The sequence below is a fragment of the Rhizoctonia solani genome, chromosome 4 (assembly GCF_016906535.1).
Source record: "Rhizoctonia solani chromosome 4, complete sequence".
In the NCBI taxonomy this organism is placed as follows: domain Eukaryota; kingdom Fungi; phylum Basidiomycota; class Agaricomycetes; order Cantharellales; family Ceratobasidiaceae; genus Rhizoctonia; species Rhizoctonia solani.
The window spans coordinates 877,108-892,474 of record NC_057373.1 but is presented as its reverse complement, the minus strand read 5'-3'; the positions used below and the strand labels follow the sequence as shown (position 1 = coordinate 892,474).

General features: G+C 48.6%; 8 protein-coding genes across 8 annotated transcripts; 2 read left to right on the top strand and 6 right to left on the bottom strand.

Moving 5' to 3' along the window:
• Positions 1-294: 294 nt before the first annotated feature.
• Positions 295-2,409, top strand: RhiXN_00257 (pescadillo domain protein; the record flags this gene model as incomplete). Its single annotated transcript, XM_043320076.1, has 5 exons — positions 295-415; positions 470-716; positions 768-1,029; positions 1,079-2,305; positions 2,332-2,409. 5 exons carry the CDS (start codon positions 295-297, stop codon positions 2,407-2,409), a joined length of 1,935 nt encoding a protein of 644 aa, XP_043179088.1.
• A 380-nt stretch (positions 2,410-2,789) lies between these two features.
• RhiXN_00256 (cell wall glycoside hydrolase YteR) lies at positions 2,790-3,221 on the bottom strand (the record flags this gene model as incomplete). Its single annotated transcript, XM_043320075.1, has 3 exons — positions 2,790-2,876; positions 2,933-2,990; positions 3,043-3,221. 3 exons carry the CDS (start codon positions 3,219-3,221, stop codon positions 2,790-2,792), a joined length of 324 nt encoding a protein of 107 aa, XP_043179087.1.
• Positions 3,222-3,593: 372 nt separating this feature from the next.
• On the bottom strand, positions 3,594-5,120 carry RhiXN_00255 (cell wall glycoside hydrolase YteR; the record flags this gene model as incomplete). The annotated part of the gene is made up of 7 exons (XM_043320074.1): positions 3,594-3,680; positions 3,737-3,797; positions 3,850-4,328; positions 4,511-4,619; positions 4,679-4,713; positions 4,778-4,894; positions 4,962-5,120. 7 exons carry the CDS (start codon positions 5,118-5,120, stop codon positions 3,594-3,596), a joined length of 1,047 nt encoding a protein of 348 aa, XP_043179086.1.
• Positions 5,121-6,332: 1,212 nt separating this feature from the next.
• RhiXN_00254 (uncharacterized protein) lies at positions 6,333-6,852 on the bottom strand (the record flags this gene model as incomplete). The annotated part of the gene is made up of 3 exons (XM_043320073.1): positions 6,333-6,510; positions 6,591-6,751; positions 6,805-6,852. 3 exons carry the CDS (start codon positions 6,850-6,852, stop codon positions 6,333-6,335), a joined length of 387 nt encoding a protein of 128 aa, XP_043179085.1.
• Positions 6,853-7,929: 1,077 nt separating this feature from the next.
• RhiXN_00253 (rare lipoprotein A-like double-psi beta-barrel protein) lies at positions 7,930-8,691 on the bottom strand (the record flags this gene model as incomplete). Its single annotated transcript, XM_043320072.1, has 4 exons — positions 7,930-7,974; positions 8,029-8,213; positions 8,260-8,462; positions 8,519-8,691. The coding sequence occupies 4 exons, from the start codon at positions 8,689-8,691 to the stop codon at positions 7,930-7,932; spliced, it is 606 nt and encodes a 201-aa protein (XP_043179084.1).
• A 541-nt stretch (positions 8,692-9,232) lies between these two features.
• RhiXN_00252 (oxidoreductase HTATIP2) lies at positions 9,233-10,044 on the top strand (the record flags this gene model as incomplete). Its single annotated transcript, XM_043320071.1, has 5 exons — positions 9,233-9,239; positions 9,324-9,672; positions 9,721-9,790; positions 9,854-9,938; positions 10,001-10,044. The coding sequence occupies 5 exons, from the start codon at positions 9,233-9,235 to the stop codon at positions 10,042-10,044; spliced, it is 555 nt and encodes a 184-aa protein (XP_043179083.1).
• Positions 10,045-10,290: 246 nt separating this feature from the next.
• Positions 10,291-10,704, bottom strand: RhiXN_00251 (ARM domain-containing protein; the record flags this gene model as incomplete). Its single annotated transcript, XM_043320070.1, has 2 exons — positions 10,291-10,471; positions 10,535-10,704. The coding sequence occupies 2 exons, from the start codon at positions 10,702-10,704 to the stop codon at positions 10,291-10,293; spliced, it is 351 nt and encodes a 116-aa protein (XP_043179082.1).
• A 1,113-nt stretch (positions 10,705-11,817) lies between these two features.
• Positions 11,818-13,045, bottom strand: RhiXN_00250 (ARM domain-containing protein; the record flags this gene model as incomplete). Its single annotated transcript, XM_043320069.1, has 4 exons — positions 11,818-12,090; positions 12,452-12,730; positions 12,790-12,965; positions 13,027-13,045. 4 exons carry the CDS (start codon positions 13,043-13,045, stop codon positions 11,818-11,820), a joined length of 747 nt encoding a protein of 248 aa, XP_043179081.1.
• Between the last annotated feature and the right edge of the window lie 2,322 nt (positions 13,046-15,367).

Here is a 15,367-nt window from a genome sequence, read left to right as displayed (position 1 = left end):
AGATTGGAGACATCACATCACATGACCGATTCGTTAGTACAGGGTCCCATAGTAGGACATATAGCTGCTACTTTTATCTGTTAAATTTACTTTGGCACCTTATCTATATCATATATAAAGTTGAGCAACATTATTGATATCGAAATATACAGCGTGAAGGACATGGCATTCTGTAGACCTAAGGCTACCTTTCCCAGACGATATTTGTCTCAAGACCCATAAGGCCCTTAACAGGGACCCTTATGTCATCGGAAGCAAATTTTGGGAGAAGGAAATTGTTTGCGTACATCCGCCATGGCTAAGCTCAAGCAAAGAGGTAAATCCGGTGCGGCCAAAGCTTATATCACTCGGTCTTCTGCTATAAAGAAACTACAATGCTCTCTTGCTGATTTCCGAAGACTATGTATCCTAAAAGGTGTGTAGGATTTTTGCGAAACGGGGGATAATATGGTGAAACAATTTTGGATAGGCATATTTCCTCGGGAGCCCAGACATCGTAAACGAGCGAACAAGGGATCTTCGGCCCCCACTACGTTCTACTATGCAAAAGACATAGCGTACCTGACACACGAGCCTATCCTTCGCAAACTGCGTGAGCATAAAGCATTTGCGAAGAAACTGGCTCGAGCACTCGGTCGCGGAGAGTGGAGTAGTGCGAAGAGCTTGGAAGAGAACAAGCCTATATACACATTGGATCATATTGTGAAGGAAAGGGTGTGCAGTATTGAGCCAACCCCCCCCCCCCAGTTATATTAATGAATATCCAGATATCCTACCTTCATCGATGCACTGAGAGATATCGACGACGCCCTCTGCTTAATTCACTTGTTTGCTGCATTACCTACCTCGCCACAAATACCCACCGCCCTTATTTCCAACTGCACGAGACTGTCGGCGGAGTGGCAGCTCTATGTGATGAGAACACATGCTCTTCGAAAGGTCTTCCTCTCCATAAAGGGCATTTATTTTCAAGCGGAAGTAATGGGACAGACTATTACGTGGCTTGTTCCCTATCAGTTTACACAACCAGTAAGTTATTCTTTATTCGCCATAATACAGAGAATCTTACAGTGTTTAGATACCCGCAGATGTAGATGCGCGAGTGATGCTAACGTTTGTTGAACTATACCAAACGTTGCTTGGATTTGTGTTCTTTAAGCTCTACTCCGACGTTTCTCTGGTATACCCCCCCCACTCATCTGGACAAGGACGAAGCAGGGCTGGTGTCGGTGCATTTACATTGGAAGATATTGTTTCAGATCAAACGACATCCCCTTCTGTTCCTACAGTTAAAAAGGTCGAAGTGGATGGCAAGACGGTGACAAACAAGGACGTCAAACGTGCTATTATGGACATCAATGCAACACCTCTCCCGCCCCAGCCGATTACTTCCTTTTCAAAGGCCGACGCCGACACCGCACCAACCGATGTAGATATATTGCCAGACGATTTTGTTGTCCAGCCATCTAAATCTGCCGACGGTCAAGGAGCACCACTTCTTACTATGCGCGACATTGCTGTTCTTCCCTCTGCAACATCTCCACTTTTATTCTCCTCTCTTAATATCTTTCTCTCCCGCGAGACTCCACGGCCATTGCTGGAGTTCGTAGTTCGTGCCTTTGGTGGTCGTGTGGGATGGCCCGCAACCTTGGGCGCAGGATCACCCTTCGACGAGAACGACCCTTCAATCACCCATGTCATAGTCGACCGACCGCTAAACAGTGATCTAGCCTCTGCCGGTCGACGCAAATACGTTCAGCCACAGTGGGTCATTGATTCGATCAACGCCGGCCGGTTGCTGGTAGAAGATACCTACGCTCAGGGAAAAATTCTCCCGCCTCATTTGAGTCCATTTGGCGAGGGCTCGAGCACATACGTACCCGATGCGAATGGAGCGGAGCCAACGGACGAAGATTTGGCTGCTGGATCTGGGGAAAGTGACGGGGAAGAAGAAGAACAAGAGGATGAGAAAATGGCTGAAGTCGAAACCCCCGTTCCTGAAGATTCGGTCACTCGACCTGCACTTGCTGCGGCCGCTGCTGCCCCCGAAGACCCGGCTCTTCGCCGTGCTGCAGAGATCGAAGCCGAACGAGCAGGTGCCGAATATGCAACATTTGAAGCAGATCTGAAGAAGGCAATCAAGAAAACCAAGAAGGTCGCTGAACCGGTTATTGAGGACAACGAAATCGAAATGAACAAGATGTTGATGAGCAACAAGCAGAGGAAGCTGTACGAACGCATGAAACATGGGGAGAAGAAGCGTGCGTTGGAGGCAAGTTTTCACATCGAATCTTGCCGATTGTTGGTGATAACTGAGCTCCCATGTTGTAGAAATCGAAATTGGAGCAGAAGCGCGATGCTCTCCGAAAAGCCAAGGCGAAAGAAGTTCGCAAGGGCACCAAGGCTTGAGATACATGCTGTCTACCGATCTGTTTGTATTTTGGATATTTTTGTAATTGAATGTTCATGGACATGCGTCCCCAAAACCGTGTGCACGCTGGGAGGGGTGGCAACCTGGCCCATGTGTGATTGCTGCATTCTCACACCTTTTGAACCATAGAAAGTCAAATACTAGCTCGACCAAAGCAAAAACATGGTCTGAAAGACTCGCCTGTTCTCACTCACTCACTCATGATAGACCTATTTTTGATCCGACCACGAGACCAATAACAATTGAAGTGCGACGTAAATGCTTATTTTAATTATCAACAAATAGTACATGGTGCAGGTATATCTATAGTCATATTTGCATAGTCGTGTCTACATGATCATGTCTGTGCTCCCGTGAATTAGAGTGCCTCGTATTCGAGACTGGCAAGAATAAATGGTGCAAGGCCCTTGAGGTCGTTTTGTTGTTCGGCAACCGAAACGTAGTACTATGGAGAAAGTATGAGTATAAGGTACCAGAGCTATTGTAAACCGAGAAACGTACAAAGGTCCCGTTAGAGCCGAGGGAGCCGACAGAGACGGTTCCGTTCCAGGACAAAGTGCTAAAAACGTGGGATAAATACCAGGGCCATTGAATATAAAACCACAACTTACCCGTTGGTCTCAGGAACAACAAAAGTCTTGGCCAAGTATTCGTACGCCCTGGTCGCAGTCTTGACGTAGTTCTTCTTGGGCAAGTATCCCTTGCGCACACCAATTGGAGCAGAAGCGCGATGCTCTCCGAAAAGCCAAGGCGAAAGAAGTTCGCAAGGGCACCAAGGCTTGAGATACATGCTGTCTACCGATCTGTTTGTTTTGGATATTTTTGTAATTGAATGTTCATGGACATGCGTCCCCAAAACCGTGTGCACGCTGGGAGGGGTGGCAACCTGGCCCATGTGTGATTGCTGCATTCTCACACCTTTTGAACCATAGAAAGTCAAATACTAGCTCGACCAAAGCAAAAACATGGTCTGAAAGACTCGCCTGTTCTCACTCACTCACTCATGATAGACCTATTTTTTGATCCGACCACGAGACCAATAACAATTGAAGTGCGACGTAAATGCTTATTTTAATTATCAACAAATAGTACATGGTGCAGGTATATCCATAGTCATATTTGCATAGTCGTGTCTACATGATCATGTCTGTGCTCCCGTGAATTAGAGTGCCTCGTATTCGAGACTGGCAAGAATAAATGGTGCAAGGCCCTTGAGGTCGTTTTGTTGTTCGGCAACCGAAACGTAGTACTATGGAGAAAGTATGAGTATAAGGTACCAGAGCTATTGTAAACCGAGAAACGTACATCAAAGGTCCCGTTAGAGCCGAGGGAGCCGACAGAGACGGTTCCGTTCCAGGACAAAGTGCTAAAAACGTGGGATAAATACCAGGGCCATTGAATATAAAACCACAACTTACCCGTTGGTCTCAGGAACAACAAAAGTCTTGGCCAAGTATTCGTACGCCCTGGTCGCAGTCTTGACGTAGTTCTTCTTGGGCAAGTATCCCTTGCGCACACCCCTGAGCAAGGAGTAGACGAACATAGCGCTACCGCTGCTCTCAATGTAGTTGCGCGCACGGTTAGGGTATCCCATGACCAACCACCAGTTGCCGGTGACGGGGTCGGCGGAGTCGACAATGTAGGGGGCAAGGCGCTCGAGGTATCCCCTAATCTTCTTGTATCCCGCATGCTTCTGGGGGAAGTGGTCGAGAACATCGACGAGAGCCATGGCATACCACCCAACAGCACGGTTCCAGACTTCGATGCAGCGACCAGTGGGAGGTTGCGCCCATACCGCCGTCAGACCGGCATCGTAGCCGTGGTAGAGGAGCCCGTTGGCGGAGTTGTTGGGGAACGAGTTGGGGGATACTCGTAGGTTCTGCTCAACAAGATCGAACTGGCGAAGAACATCGTCCCAGGCAGTATTGTTGTATTGGCGAACTTCTTGTTGTAGACGGCATAGTAGGTATCGGCCATGTAAACACCGTCCAACCATTGTTGGTTCGGGTACTGGTAGGAAGGAATAGTGCCTTAGAATGCAATTCGGGGGAGACGGCGGCGTAAGAATGCGATACTTACAACGATACGGTGCCAGAATGCGCCGGCCGGGGTACGGGGCTGCGCATCGAGTTGCCTACGGAATGTATCCAAAGCGACCTTGTACTTGGTCTGGTTTGTTTGCTCGTAGCTGCATGAATTCCATCAATATTTCTTCCCTATCGATTTAAATTAATTGAAATGGCGTACGCATATAAGATCGATTCACCAGTTCGGATGGGATCCTATAGATTCGTTCGGATGTTAGTTGCAATGGCAACGAACTATTCCGCCAATGGTCCAACTTACCAAACTGTAAAGTGTGAAATTGTAGCCAGTAACAGTTCCGTTGGCTGAGATCATGGAATCAACCTGTTTGAGGTGGTAATCACGATACTTGGCCACCTTAGTCTTTGCATATATGGCCTATGAGAAGAAAAAACCAGGAACGTTAGGCACATGATAATTCACATAGCGAAAGAGTAAGATATACCTCCAAGGCGCGTTGGAAAACTCCGGTCTCATAACGAACGTTAGGCAGGGCTCCTTGTTGGCGAGACATGGCCGAATCGGCGAGGCGCTGAGAGAGCGGGAGCTCGGCAGCCGACACAGCAGCAGCAGCCAGAGCAACAGTAGCAAAAGTCGTGCGCATGATTATTGTTTTGAGAGGGGGGAAACAAAAAAAAGGATAAAAGTGAGAAGTCGTCAAAGCGGGGCACGAAGCAACCTAGAGCAGGAACTCCACGAGGACGAGACAGCTGGATGGATCGAGGTTTTTATATGCGAAAAGCCCAGCAATATCTGTGGGTTCGTGCTGTGACTTACTTCTTGCCGAGGATCTGACCTTGTAAGCTTCTAAACCCGGGAGCATTCAGATCAGGTCCTATGGTACATTTACCAACAGCCTATCGCATGCTCGGGTGGTATTAGGTTGTAATCGGTACCCAAGAAGACTAAGCCGTTGTAGTCGCCACTTGATTTTCCCTGGTTTTTCGTCTCTTGGCAAGTCAAATCGAGCTAATTCCAGGCTCAAGAAATGAGTTGGGATGAAATTTCACCCTGACGGGACTGGATCACGCGAGAGATAAACCGGCCCTGGGCGGACTGAGCGGACCGCACTCGGTCCAAGCTGCGCATTGGCGAACTATGCTTACAGCTGTCCTTGCCATGAGAAGGTATACAAATGCGTGGCAAATGCTTCATCGAGTTGTCAGATTTCCACCAGATTGCCACGTGGTTTCGATTGAGCCTTGGCGAAGGATGGACCCCTTCCAAGGCACGCACTAATATGGCAAATTCATTTTTTTGTTATGGTACATAGAATCAACCCAGTAAAGTACATGCATTAAATCATACATCCAGAGATAAACATGGCAAGGAGAGTCATACCCGCGCGGCGCGGGGGGCTTCATGTATAACGTATGGGCTCGGAATTACAGCTATATTAGGATTAAGTTTCCAAGTGGGTTTGAATTTCGGGTATGATCGATGATTATGAAGTATAGGCCACTCGGGAGGTAGAGCGGCGCCCTTGAGCTCGAGGATGGATAGACATATTGGGTTCGCCCACGCTCTGCTACGATCTACATTTTCATCCGTCAGTACAAATTCGTGCGGCGAGAACTCAGCTAATTATTTTGTGCGCGCTCAATCCGAGAGCTACCTCTTCACGTTTAGGACCTAGTCCAAACAACGACGAATTCGAGTAGATAGTTTAAGTTACCACGCTCGTCACGTTCAGGGCGATATGAGAGCACGGAGCCATGCGACACTCGGCGCGGCGTTGCGGCTGAATGATTTGTTAGTTGGTCGCACGCACAAGACTTAGAAGAGGGGAAGAAATGACCTACAATCACGGTCATGGTTACTCCTGAGCTTTGGCGCGCTCATATTGCGGGCGCTCACGCGCGGTAGCAAGGCTGCTGCTTGACCGTACGGACCGTGCAGGCTGGGCATACACATATTGTGCTTCCGTTCCTGTGGTGGCGGTGGTGGCTGTGTCCACTACGATGGCTTCGGGTAGATCCGGAGGAGGAGACATACTGTGAGTAAAGGTAAAATGCCCGTCAGAGACCTCATATCAGTGATGACAAATTCAGCAAAGAGGACGAACAGCGGGCACCGTCGGGGGATCTCAGCGTGGCCAGTTGTCCCAGGAGATGCGATCAAAGTAGATGCGCCACTGGGATGGGGATTCCACCCTATTTCCTCCACTACAGGTGCTGGATCGTATGAATACGATACAGGAGCCAATTGGCTCGGCAGCAGGCTGGGAGAAGAGGCCTGAATAATAGCGGCAGAGTGGTATCGCTCAGCGCCTCATCCCCTTCAGGAACGTCAAGTATGGCATCAAACTTGAGCGTAAGAGAGGCAGGAGAGAGCATTATGTCTCAAAGCCCAGGCTCTGAATAGGAGGAAGGAGTAGAGGAGTATCTCGTGGGAGGGTAGGCAGTGATAAGGGTTTGGACGAGTCGGACGAGGTGCGCTCTGTCCTCGGCATGCTACAGCCACTTACTTGCACGGTGTTTGTGTGTCCTATAGCTGTAATTAGAAGCAGGCGCAGTTGTGACGTACTGAATACGCCAGAGTGCGTGTGAGTTTGCGGTCTCGAATTGACAGCTGACAGGTAAATTTCTTACCTGAACTGGCCTACTGGAGCTGTGAGAGCGCCGAGAACTGTGAGTGTGATGAGAACGGGTGGACATGCCTAGATCACAATGTAGGCGGGCGCGTGCGGTTGAGGTTTAAGACAGTCGGTGGAGGGAGGTGAGATAAAGCGATGCGGTAGGAGCTGTGTTGCAATGAATTCCTCAAGAAATAAGTGGTTCTCAACTCCGTCTTGGAAAAGTTGAATGCACAACGCGTTGGTGCTAGAGCCTTCAAAGAGTGATAGGGGGTAGAGTGTACCAGTAAATTCTTGGGAGATCAGGTTGATTTTATTCTCGGATTAATGTGTTGGCGGCGCTTAGTGAATGACATCATGCGCTCCACCTGGAGGATCCCAATGCCGTAGGCAAAATAGTGGTACCGTACGTTTGGTTGTAAATTCGAGCATTCTAGATTCTGAAGTCTGTGACGCACTTCGAAACTTGACATCAAGTCTAAAATCTAGCATAATATTTCAATACTCTGCACCCGCAAGCGGAAATGTCCATAGAATACAGCCAGAACCAGTCAGCCCAATATCGAAGAAAAGGAAACGCACACAGTGCAAGGAACGATATCGCCAGATACCGAGTAGAAATGCATCAAGCAACCATATTGAAAACACTCCAATCACACGAAACTCCATGTCATACCCTGGAGACGACCAAGACTTTGACTTGCAAGCTTGTCAATGCTCCACGGCTAAAGTCCAGATCGTCTTTTTTCTGAATTTACATGTTAGGCTGGGGAAAGTTTGGCTATATGCACTGTACTTACGCATCCAACAGCGATCTACAACCGTACAGGTGACGCTATTACCTCCGTAGGTCGCTTGATCTTCCTTCCACAAATAGGGTTGCCTAACACCAATAATAGTCAAGCGCCTGAGACGCAAAAATAGAAAACCAACTCACTGTTCGGGTCACTACCAGTGTAGCCTTCAAATCCGTCATACAACAGTGGGACACGGCACAAATGAGGTCCTTGTTTGTGCTATTGATTCCACACGACCCAAGAGCGGGATCATAGAATGTCGCTTCCCCGGTGTAGGTAGCTCCGGAAGACGAGCCGCTGTCATCATCGTTGGTGGCGGCAGGCGCTGTGGACGTAGATGTCTTGGTTGGCTCTCGGATGGCTTGGTATACTTGGCCTTGGGGTTGTGGTGGTTGGCTCGGCCTCGGACGTGGTTGGCTCAGCTTTGGAAGTGGTTGGCTCAGCTTTGGACGTAGTTGGTTCAGCTTTAGATGTGGTTGGCTGGCTTTGGGGTGGTGGATGGTGCAGCAGAGCTAGTTGGTGTAGTCGATGTGGTCGAAGCTGGCTCGGGCAATCCAGTAGAGGTTGTTTTGGGCTATAACAGAGGCCGACTTAAGACCGAATCACTCGCAAGTGGAGGATGAAACTCACTGCACAACGGCGTTGATTGATTCCACGCTTGCGACGGCGGGGAGCAGCATCGTCGCGCTTAATCGCCTCCGGAACGCCTTCCATGGGTGTGGCCCGACGAGCTCCGCGAGCCTGAACGACAGACTCGTGTACGCTGGCCGCATGTCGCCGGTGGGCCAGTTGGTCAGAGACATGACTAATGCTCATGCTAGAGACCGATAGCAAGGACAGCCAGGACGGCAAGGACTTGAGTAGCGCATATTGGTTTCAAAGAGTCTAAAGCCAAGGAGATTTGAGCTTGCGACAGACGAGGAAGAATGGTATAAGTACCTCGTAGATCAGGTTTTATTGATCGAGAAAATTAACACAAAGAGCGTAACTAGGCAAAGAATGAATCTACAACAATACAACCAGGGCCGAGAGTATAGAGACCGGACGGCAAAGGAGATAGCACACAGAGAGAAGGAGAGTGGTCTTGGTAGTGTAAAAGAATGAGTTGGCCAACAACTGTCTACGCAGATGTTTATAAGGCTGTCCGCAGTCGGTTTCAAATCCACGAATCGCTACCGAATTCGGCGATATTTAAATAGAACGCACGTGAGAACGACAGGAACAGCACCGCCCAAAGCACAGCCACCACGTCACCTATCCTTCCATCCACAACACTTGGTATAAAGCAGATTTAGTCTACCTACTGATAGTTTCAGTCTGAAACACCCAAGCAACAGTAGTAAAATGTCCGGTGAGAATTCGTTTGTTCCGGTGACTACTGCGCGATACTGGCTGCGGTATGCGGGGTTCATTTCTGAATAACCACACATTCCAGGACAAACCGCACTCCTCATCGGTGCCACAGGCGCGACCGGGCGACATGTTCTCAGAGAGCTGCTAAAGGATCCTCAATTTACCCGTGTCGGAGAATTTGGCCGCCGTTCTTTGCCCGAGTCCGAGCTCCATGGTGTCGATACATCCAAACTCCAACGCAAGGTAGTCGATTTCGAGAAACTAGACGAGAAGGAATGGAAGGAGGGTCGCTGGGACGTTGTTTTATATCACGTTGGTGTCTCTTTTACGTCTTATCCTGCCTCAGCACCAGCTTATCGATATGAGAATAGTTTAGGCACGACCAGAAACCAAGCCGGAAGTGCTGAAGCATTTGAAAAGATCGACAGAGAGTATGTGTGTTCTAGCATAGCTCTGCATGGCTCTAACATATTCGCTAGATATGTTATCAATGCTGCAAAAGCTGCAAAATCTACTGACCCAAGCCACCAACGCCTCGTGTACTTATCGGTGTGTGATACCTGTTACGTCGTCCGGCTTACTATACTCAACTATTTGATTGGGCGTATGTAGTCGGGCGGCGCAAACGCTTCTTCCTCTTTCCTTTATACCAGGAGCAAGGGGCTTACCGAGCGCGGTTTGGCCTCGTTGGGTTATAGTAAGCATGCAAAGCGATTGCTGGCTTCCGAACCTATGATTAATATATGGTATATCATTCAGGTGACTTTATTGAAGGCCACACCGCTCGGCTGCCCTTTGAATAATCTTGAACCCTGCCAACCTTGCCCATCAATAACCAGGAGTGCATTGAGAGCCTTTAAGACCTGCTCGAGATTAGACGAAGACTCGAGTAAGCCAGCGAGCACAGGGACGAGTCCCGCAGCAATGCCGAGCTGTTTCTCGTCCATTGAGGCCTCAAAATTTCGTGTGAGACGCTCCAATACCGCCGGATCCGGAAGTTTCTTTCCCAATTCAGCGTATGCCTCTGGTGTAAAACTCGATTCGGTCGATCATCGAGTGTCTTTATGGCTTTCGATAATCCCGAGAACATCTCCTACACGGTCGAACAAGTTGTCCGGATTGCGCCTGGGCTCGAGAATGGGAACTGCTCCCACATCGATAGCGGCTTGAACACCCTCGGGGAAGTTATCGAGCAAGTGCCGTAATGTGTCGAGGGCATAGCGATATGCACTTCATCGCTGTCTGAAACCACAATATCGAGTAAACGCTTTTATTCCACCTTCCTTCATAAACCGAAGTTTGGAGACGTTCGAAAGGAAGAGCAAGTTATCCAGGTCAAGTAGAACAAGCGACTTGGCCGATTCGTCTCCGTCTTGAAGAACTTTACCAACGCCGGGGTAAACGTCGTCTGATTCCCTGAACAGCTGCATCGCAAAGGGGAGTTGCTCGATCTGCGTTGTCATTTTGGCCGTGGTGGATAACACTTGGGTCTCTGGCTTTAAAAAGCAAGTGACGCGACCGCTGGAATTTCTCGACAATGCCATGGAATTCGAACCACTCCTTGTCGCTGATACCGCTATGTGAGGAGAAATATGCTGCGTGATATATCCAGGTCTTCGAATGGTCCAAAAAAGCCGATCGCACTCGCGCTCGAGCTCTCCACATTTCCATAGAGAAAGACGTCCTCTGAGATGTCCTGATCTTGGCTCTCAGGGGCCTTTGAATAGAACGTCAGTCGGGTCGACGTCGACGAGTATAGAGGATGGCCAGACTTGCCTTGTCTTCATCCCAGAACACACCTTTCCAGAGGGCTTCGACTATTCTTGTATTTTTTTGAATCGATCAGCTACTTCCGTCCCAACCGAACGGCTAGCCATTGACTGTATCATTTCAGCAGCCACCTTGACTTCGTCGCTCGTGCCATTTAACATATCCAGCAAGATATCGTCGGTGACCACTTCTAGAACAAATTCACGCCTGGCTTATGGCACGAGAAGTCTTCAGCCTCCGGGTGCCTATATGCGGTTAGGCGATTCAACCATTCGAGCGCCATGGCCCGAAGCAATTTGCGAGGGTCGGTTAACGTGTATGCTATAGCCATCTTGAACCCCTCGATAAGATCCGGACAAATGCAAAGTCCTTTGCTAGGGAAGAATCTCTGGTCATGGCGGCGAGCAACTCGAGACCAGCACGGCGGCTAAGCGGAGAAGGATTGAGCAACAGGTTTGCAGGTACTCGCAGAGGTCGGGGAGCAACGCCATAGCTGTATATTGTTCTGTGACGAGTTGAACCAAGACCTTGACGTTCTTCATATGCTCTTGTCCCACTTCGCTTGGTTCTTCAATGACCATGTCCCTGGCTCCTGCGTTGTGACCTCTGGCGCGAGAGCACAAGCGGCGTCTAACCTTGATTTCATGATCTTGGCAAAAGTCTTCCAGAAATCTTTATTCGCTCGCCTGAGCTCTCTTTGGAATCAACCATCCGCCAGTGTCTTTCGGAGGACGGTAGTATAAGTTCTCGGAGGACGAACATAGCTGGCGAGATATCTGGTGCGCTCTGAGTGCATGCATACTCCACTAGCTGGACAATCTTCTCGACTTGTTCGGGAGTAGATATTCCATCGCGTAGCTGTCGGCCAGGTCGATCAATCCGACAGCAAGTGCTTCCCCAACGGCATTTAGAATACTCTCGCTCGCACTGGGCACAATCGCAGATAGGAAGAATGGAACATACTTCCTGGAATAACCGACTGCCTCCTCTAAATCTTCAATACCGTTGTCCGCAGCATAGCAAGGAGCTTCCAAGAACGACAGGGGCACCTGGCCCGAACTCGTTTGTATCGGCGTTGACTATTTCGAGCTTCAGTGACTGTTTGTTGTAGGACCGTTGTGCTAGATTTTGCAAGCACTACGAGCGAGCGGGCTATATCAGAAGCGGAAATTAGGTCTTCATGATGGCACATATAAATCATTTGTCTTATAAGAGGTCCAACAGCTCGTCGATCGATGAGAACCTGTGCCAATATTTCTGGCTTGGCACTGTCCATGAGTTGGGAAAGTGCAGTACACGCGTCATCGAGGCTACTGTTCAAGGTAGACTCATCACCTCTGGGAGAGAGTGGCCCACGTGCGACAATAGTGAGGAGCGCATCCAAAGCCCCGGACTCGATGAAAGGGACTACCGCATCTGGTTGAAGGGGGTCCTTGTCACATTGTGCAAGCCATTGATAAGTGCTCTTTGCTCGTTCCTAAGATCTTCGTCCATTTCGTCGGCCTTTAGCTCCGGGGTTAGAACATTAAATGACTTGATTTTTGCTGCAAAGGCCTTTGACATTGCTTCGTGTGAAGCCTGAGCTTCGAGATCGGGGTAAAACAATTCTGCGATAGGGTACCTCGCCACTGATCCCCATGCACGACTAACTGGGTCGTCATCCAAATCCTCTCGGAATGAAAGCACAAGGAGTCGTTCAATTAATGGCACGAGGGAGGCCTTCAAAGGTGAGTATCCTCCCATAACTCAGCGATCAATTCTGCCTTGGCATTAAGAACGTCTTCATCGGCACTTTCACTTTGGTCATCTGAGAGCCCTATCAGGTGTTCGAATAAATCCGGTTTTGTCGCAAATATGAACTCTTTCACAGCTATGGGCCTGGTTTGAATTTTGTCCTCTTCGCATTCATTTTCGTCTTCATCGTCTTCATTCGGTGGCCATTCTTCAGTAGTCTCTGTTACGAGTGGTCAACACGATTCATCACCCAGTACTAGATAGTGATATATGTATCATACCAACCATCCCCTTGAGCATAGTTAAAGCCTCTAGTAAGATTTCGTTGTCTGAGGGAGATGCATATATGGTCCAGATATTCCGATGCCAGTTGAGTGTCCGATTCCTCGAGCGGACGGGCCATTTCTGAAAGTGAGAGTAGAAGCAGCTGTAGGTGTGGACGGGATGGAGCGGTACGTACGAAACCCACCCAATGGCAAGAGCTTATTCTCTCTTGCACACAGCATTACGCGCGCGGCGTCGCGTTTAAATACGCCCAGTTACGTTTGATCAATGGGATCGACATTTCTGGGCAGGCACAACGAAGATACGAAATTTATACCAGAGCCCGAGAGGTGAACATGTGTCGTTTGGCCTGGATTTCGAATCCGCATTTGGAGGCTGTGGCGCATCATCCCAGGCTCGACTTCACCACCACCTTTATAAAATACTGTTTGGATACCATCCGCAAGCGCACTCTATTGGATGTGGTAAAGGTTGTTTACGAATTCTATAAAGCAGAACTATTTTACATGGTATCTGTACATAATACAAACGTAGTTCAAAACACTTGAATGAAATACAAGTTGATATATCGATAAGCAAGGTCATTCGCAGAAAACAGACTTGATGTCACTCATGATGAGATTAGTCAAGGATGAGCACGAGGACGAAACACCCTATTTTTTCGTCGAGTTGGTGCCTGGGGCTCATCATCAGAGCAGGGCCGTGGTAGTAAGATGCGCCCGAGTAGCGAACGTGCTGATTCACATCCAATAACTTCTCGCCTTGGCTCTATACTTTCAGAATAAATTGAGTGCGAAATTGCAGTAGGAGTTGCGACCCCGGCTTCAGGGTGCGGGATGTTTGGATCAAGCCCGGCTCTGAGCGCTGGGTTTGCGCTTGCCAGGCTGAACATGCCAAAGATAAACAATAGTCCAGATGACTGTAGCTTCATTCTAAGGTATCAGAGTATTTATTAGAGTATGTGAACATCCATTTATTCAATACTCACATGTGGCAGGGAGGGGGGCGGGGTTTAGTATGTATCCTCGTGCTCGATTACCTCCCCCTTTATTAAGCCCCGCGGCAGCGATGGAAGCCGACGCGTTCGCGACGTCCGGATATAATAACTTTCCGTCCACTTAGTTGTCGCGTTTGGCCTTGCTGTCATTAGGAGTATAGTTGTTCTTTTGTAGTAAAATCCAAATTGGAAATTAACGTCGTCGCCAGGACCTTGGACGGATGTTGCAAGCTGTCACAGTGTCTGGATTCACAACATAGGCGTTGTCGCGTACCACCCAATATGCTTATTGGGCTTCGGATCTGCCCGTTTTGCTGCCGACGCCTAACAAGCACTGGTCTGTACCATGAATAGCTTTCCAGATGCATATATAATTCTGAAAGTAAGCTGTATGCGTCGCGTACGTCTGATACTGGGTACGTTTCCTTAAGGAATTTAGAACTATTGGGGTGTTCTAAATCGGTCCGTCGGGACGGGACGGATTCGGTCCGAGGATGGGAGGCTGTGCTGGCTTGGACCAGCACTGGGCCGTTCTAAAGTGGCTTTCCGTAAGCCATGGGCATGTTTCTTGATAGACTTATTATAGAATAATCATGTAAATAAAATGTCATTTTCTTTTGCTTGAACTTTGTCTGTTTAGCTTAGTTTAGTTTAGCGTATGCAGCGTGTGTGGTGTGCAACTATGTGTGATATGGCGGAATGGTGCAGGACGCTGGCAATAGGGGCGCGCAATGCTTATCAACCCTTGGATATGTAAAGTGCTTTGACAGATTACTTTTATTCTACACAAGCATCTTACACTAGTTAGTGGAACATTGTTCCAATTCATTCGAGTCATGTTGCGTTGAATCTATCATACATATCTACAGTGCTGTGTAAATAATGTAATTGTGATACAAATATATGCAGTAACGCCGAGGCACTGATGGCCTGATTTGGCCAACAATCAGGCAATCTTATCTTATCAGACAATCGTGGTCTGTTCTAAACTCAATGGTACGTTCTAAAGTTTAGAAGGGGGGGGGGTCGACCCCCCCTTCCAAATCATCGTTCCAAACCTTTAGGACACCCCCTCCTTGCGCTCCCAAACTGTTTCCGAGGCGATTTCACACGCAATTCCACGGTGCAAAATGCATCCGAGGTGGTCCACAAACCCAAATTCAACTTTAGAACGCTTGAGGCGTTCTAAAGTCCTTACGGAAACGTACCCACTGGCTGAGAATTCGCCATTAGTCCAACAAAAGGCCCAAAAGAAATCCAAACGTTATCATCAGCGAATTAGAAACCATCGCTAGCGGAGGACTGCTCGGTCATTGTAAATAGGTGGCTCACCCCCAATA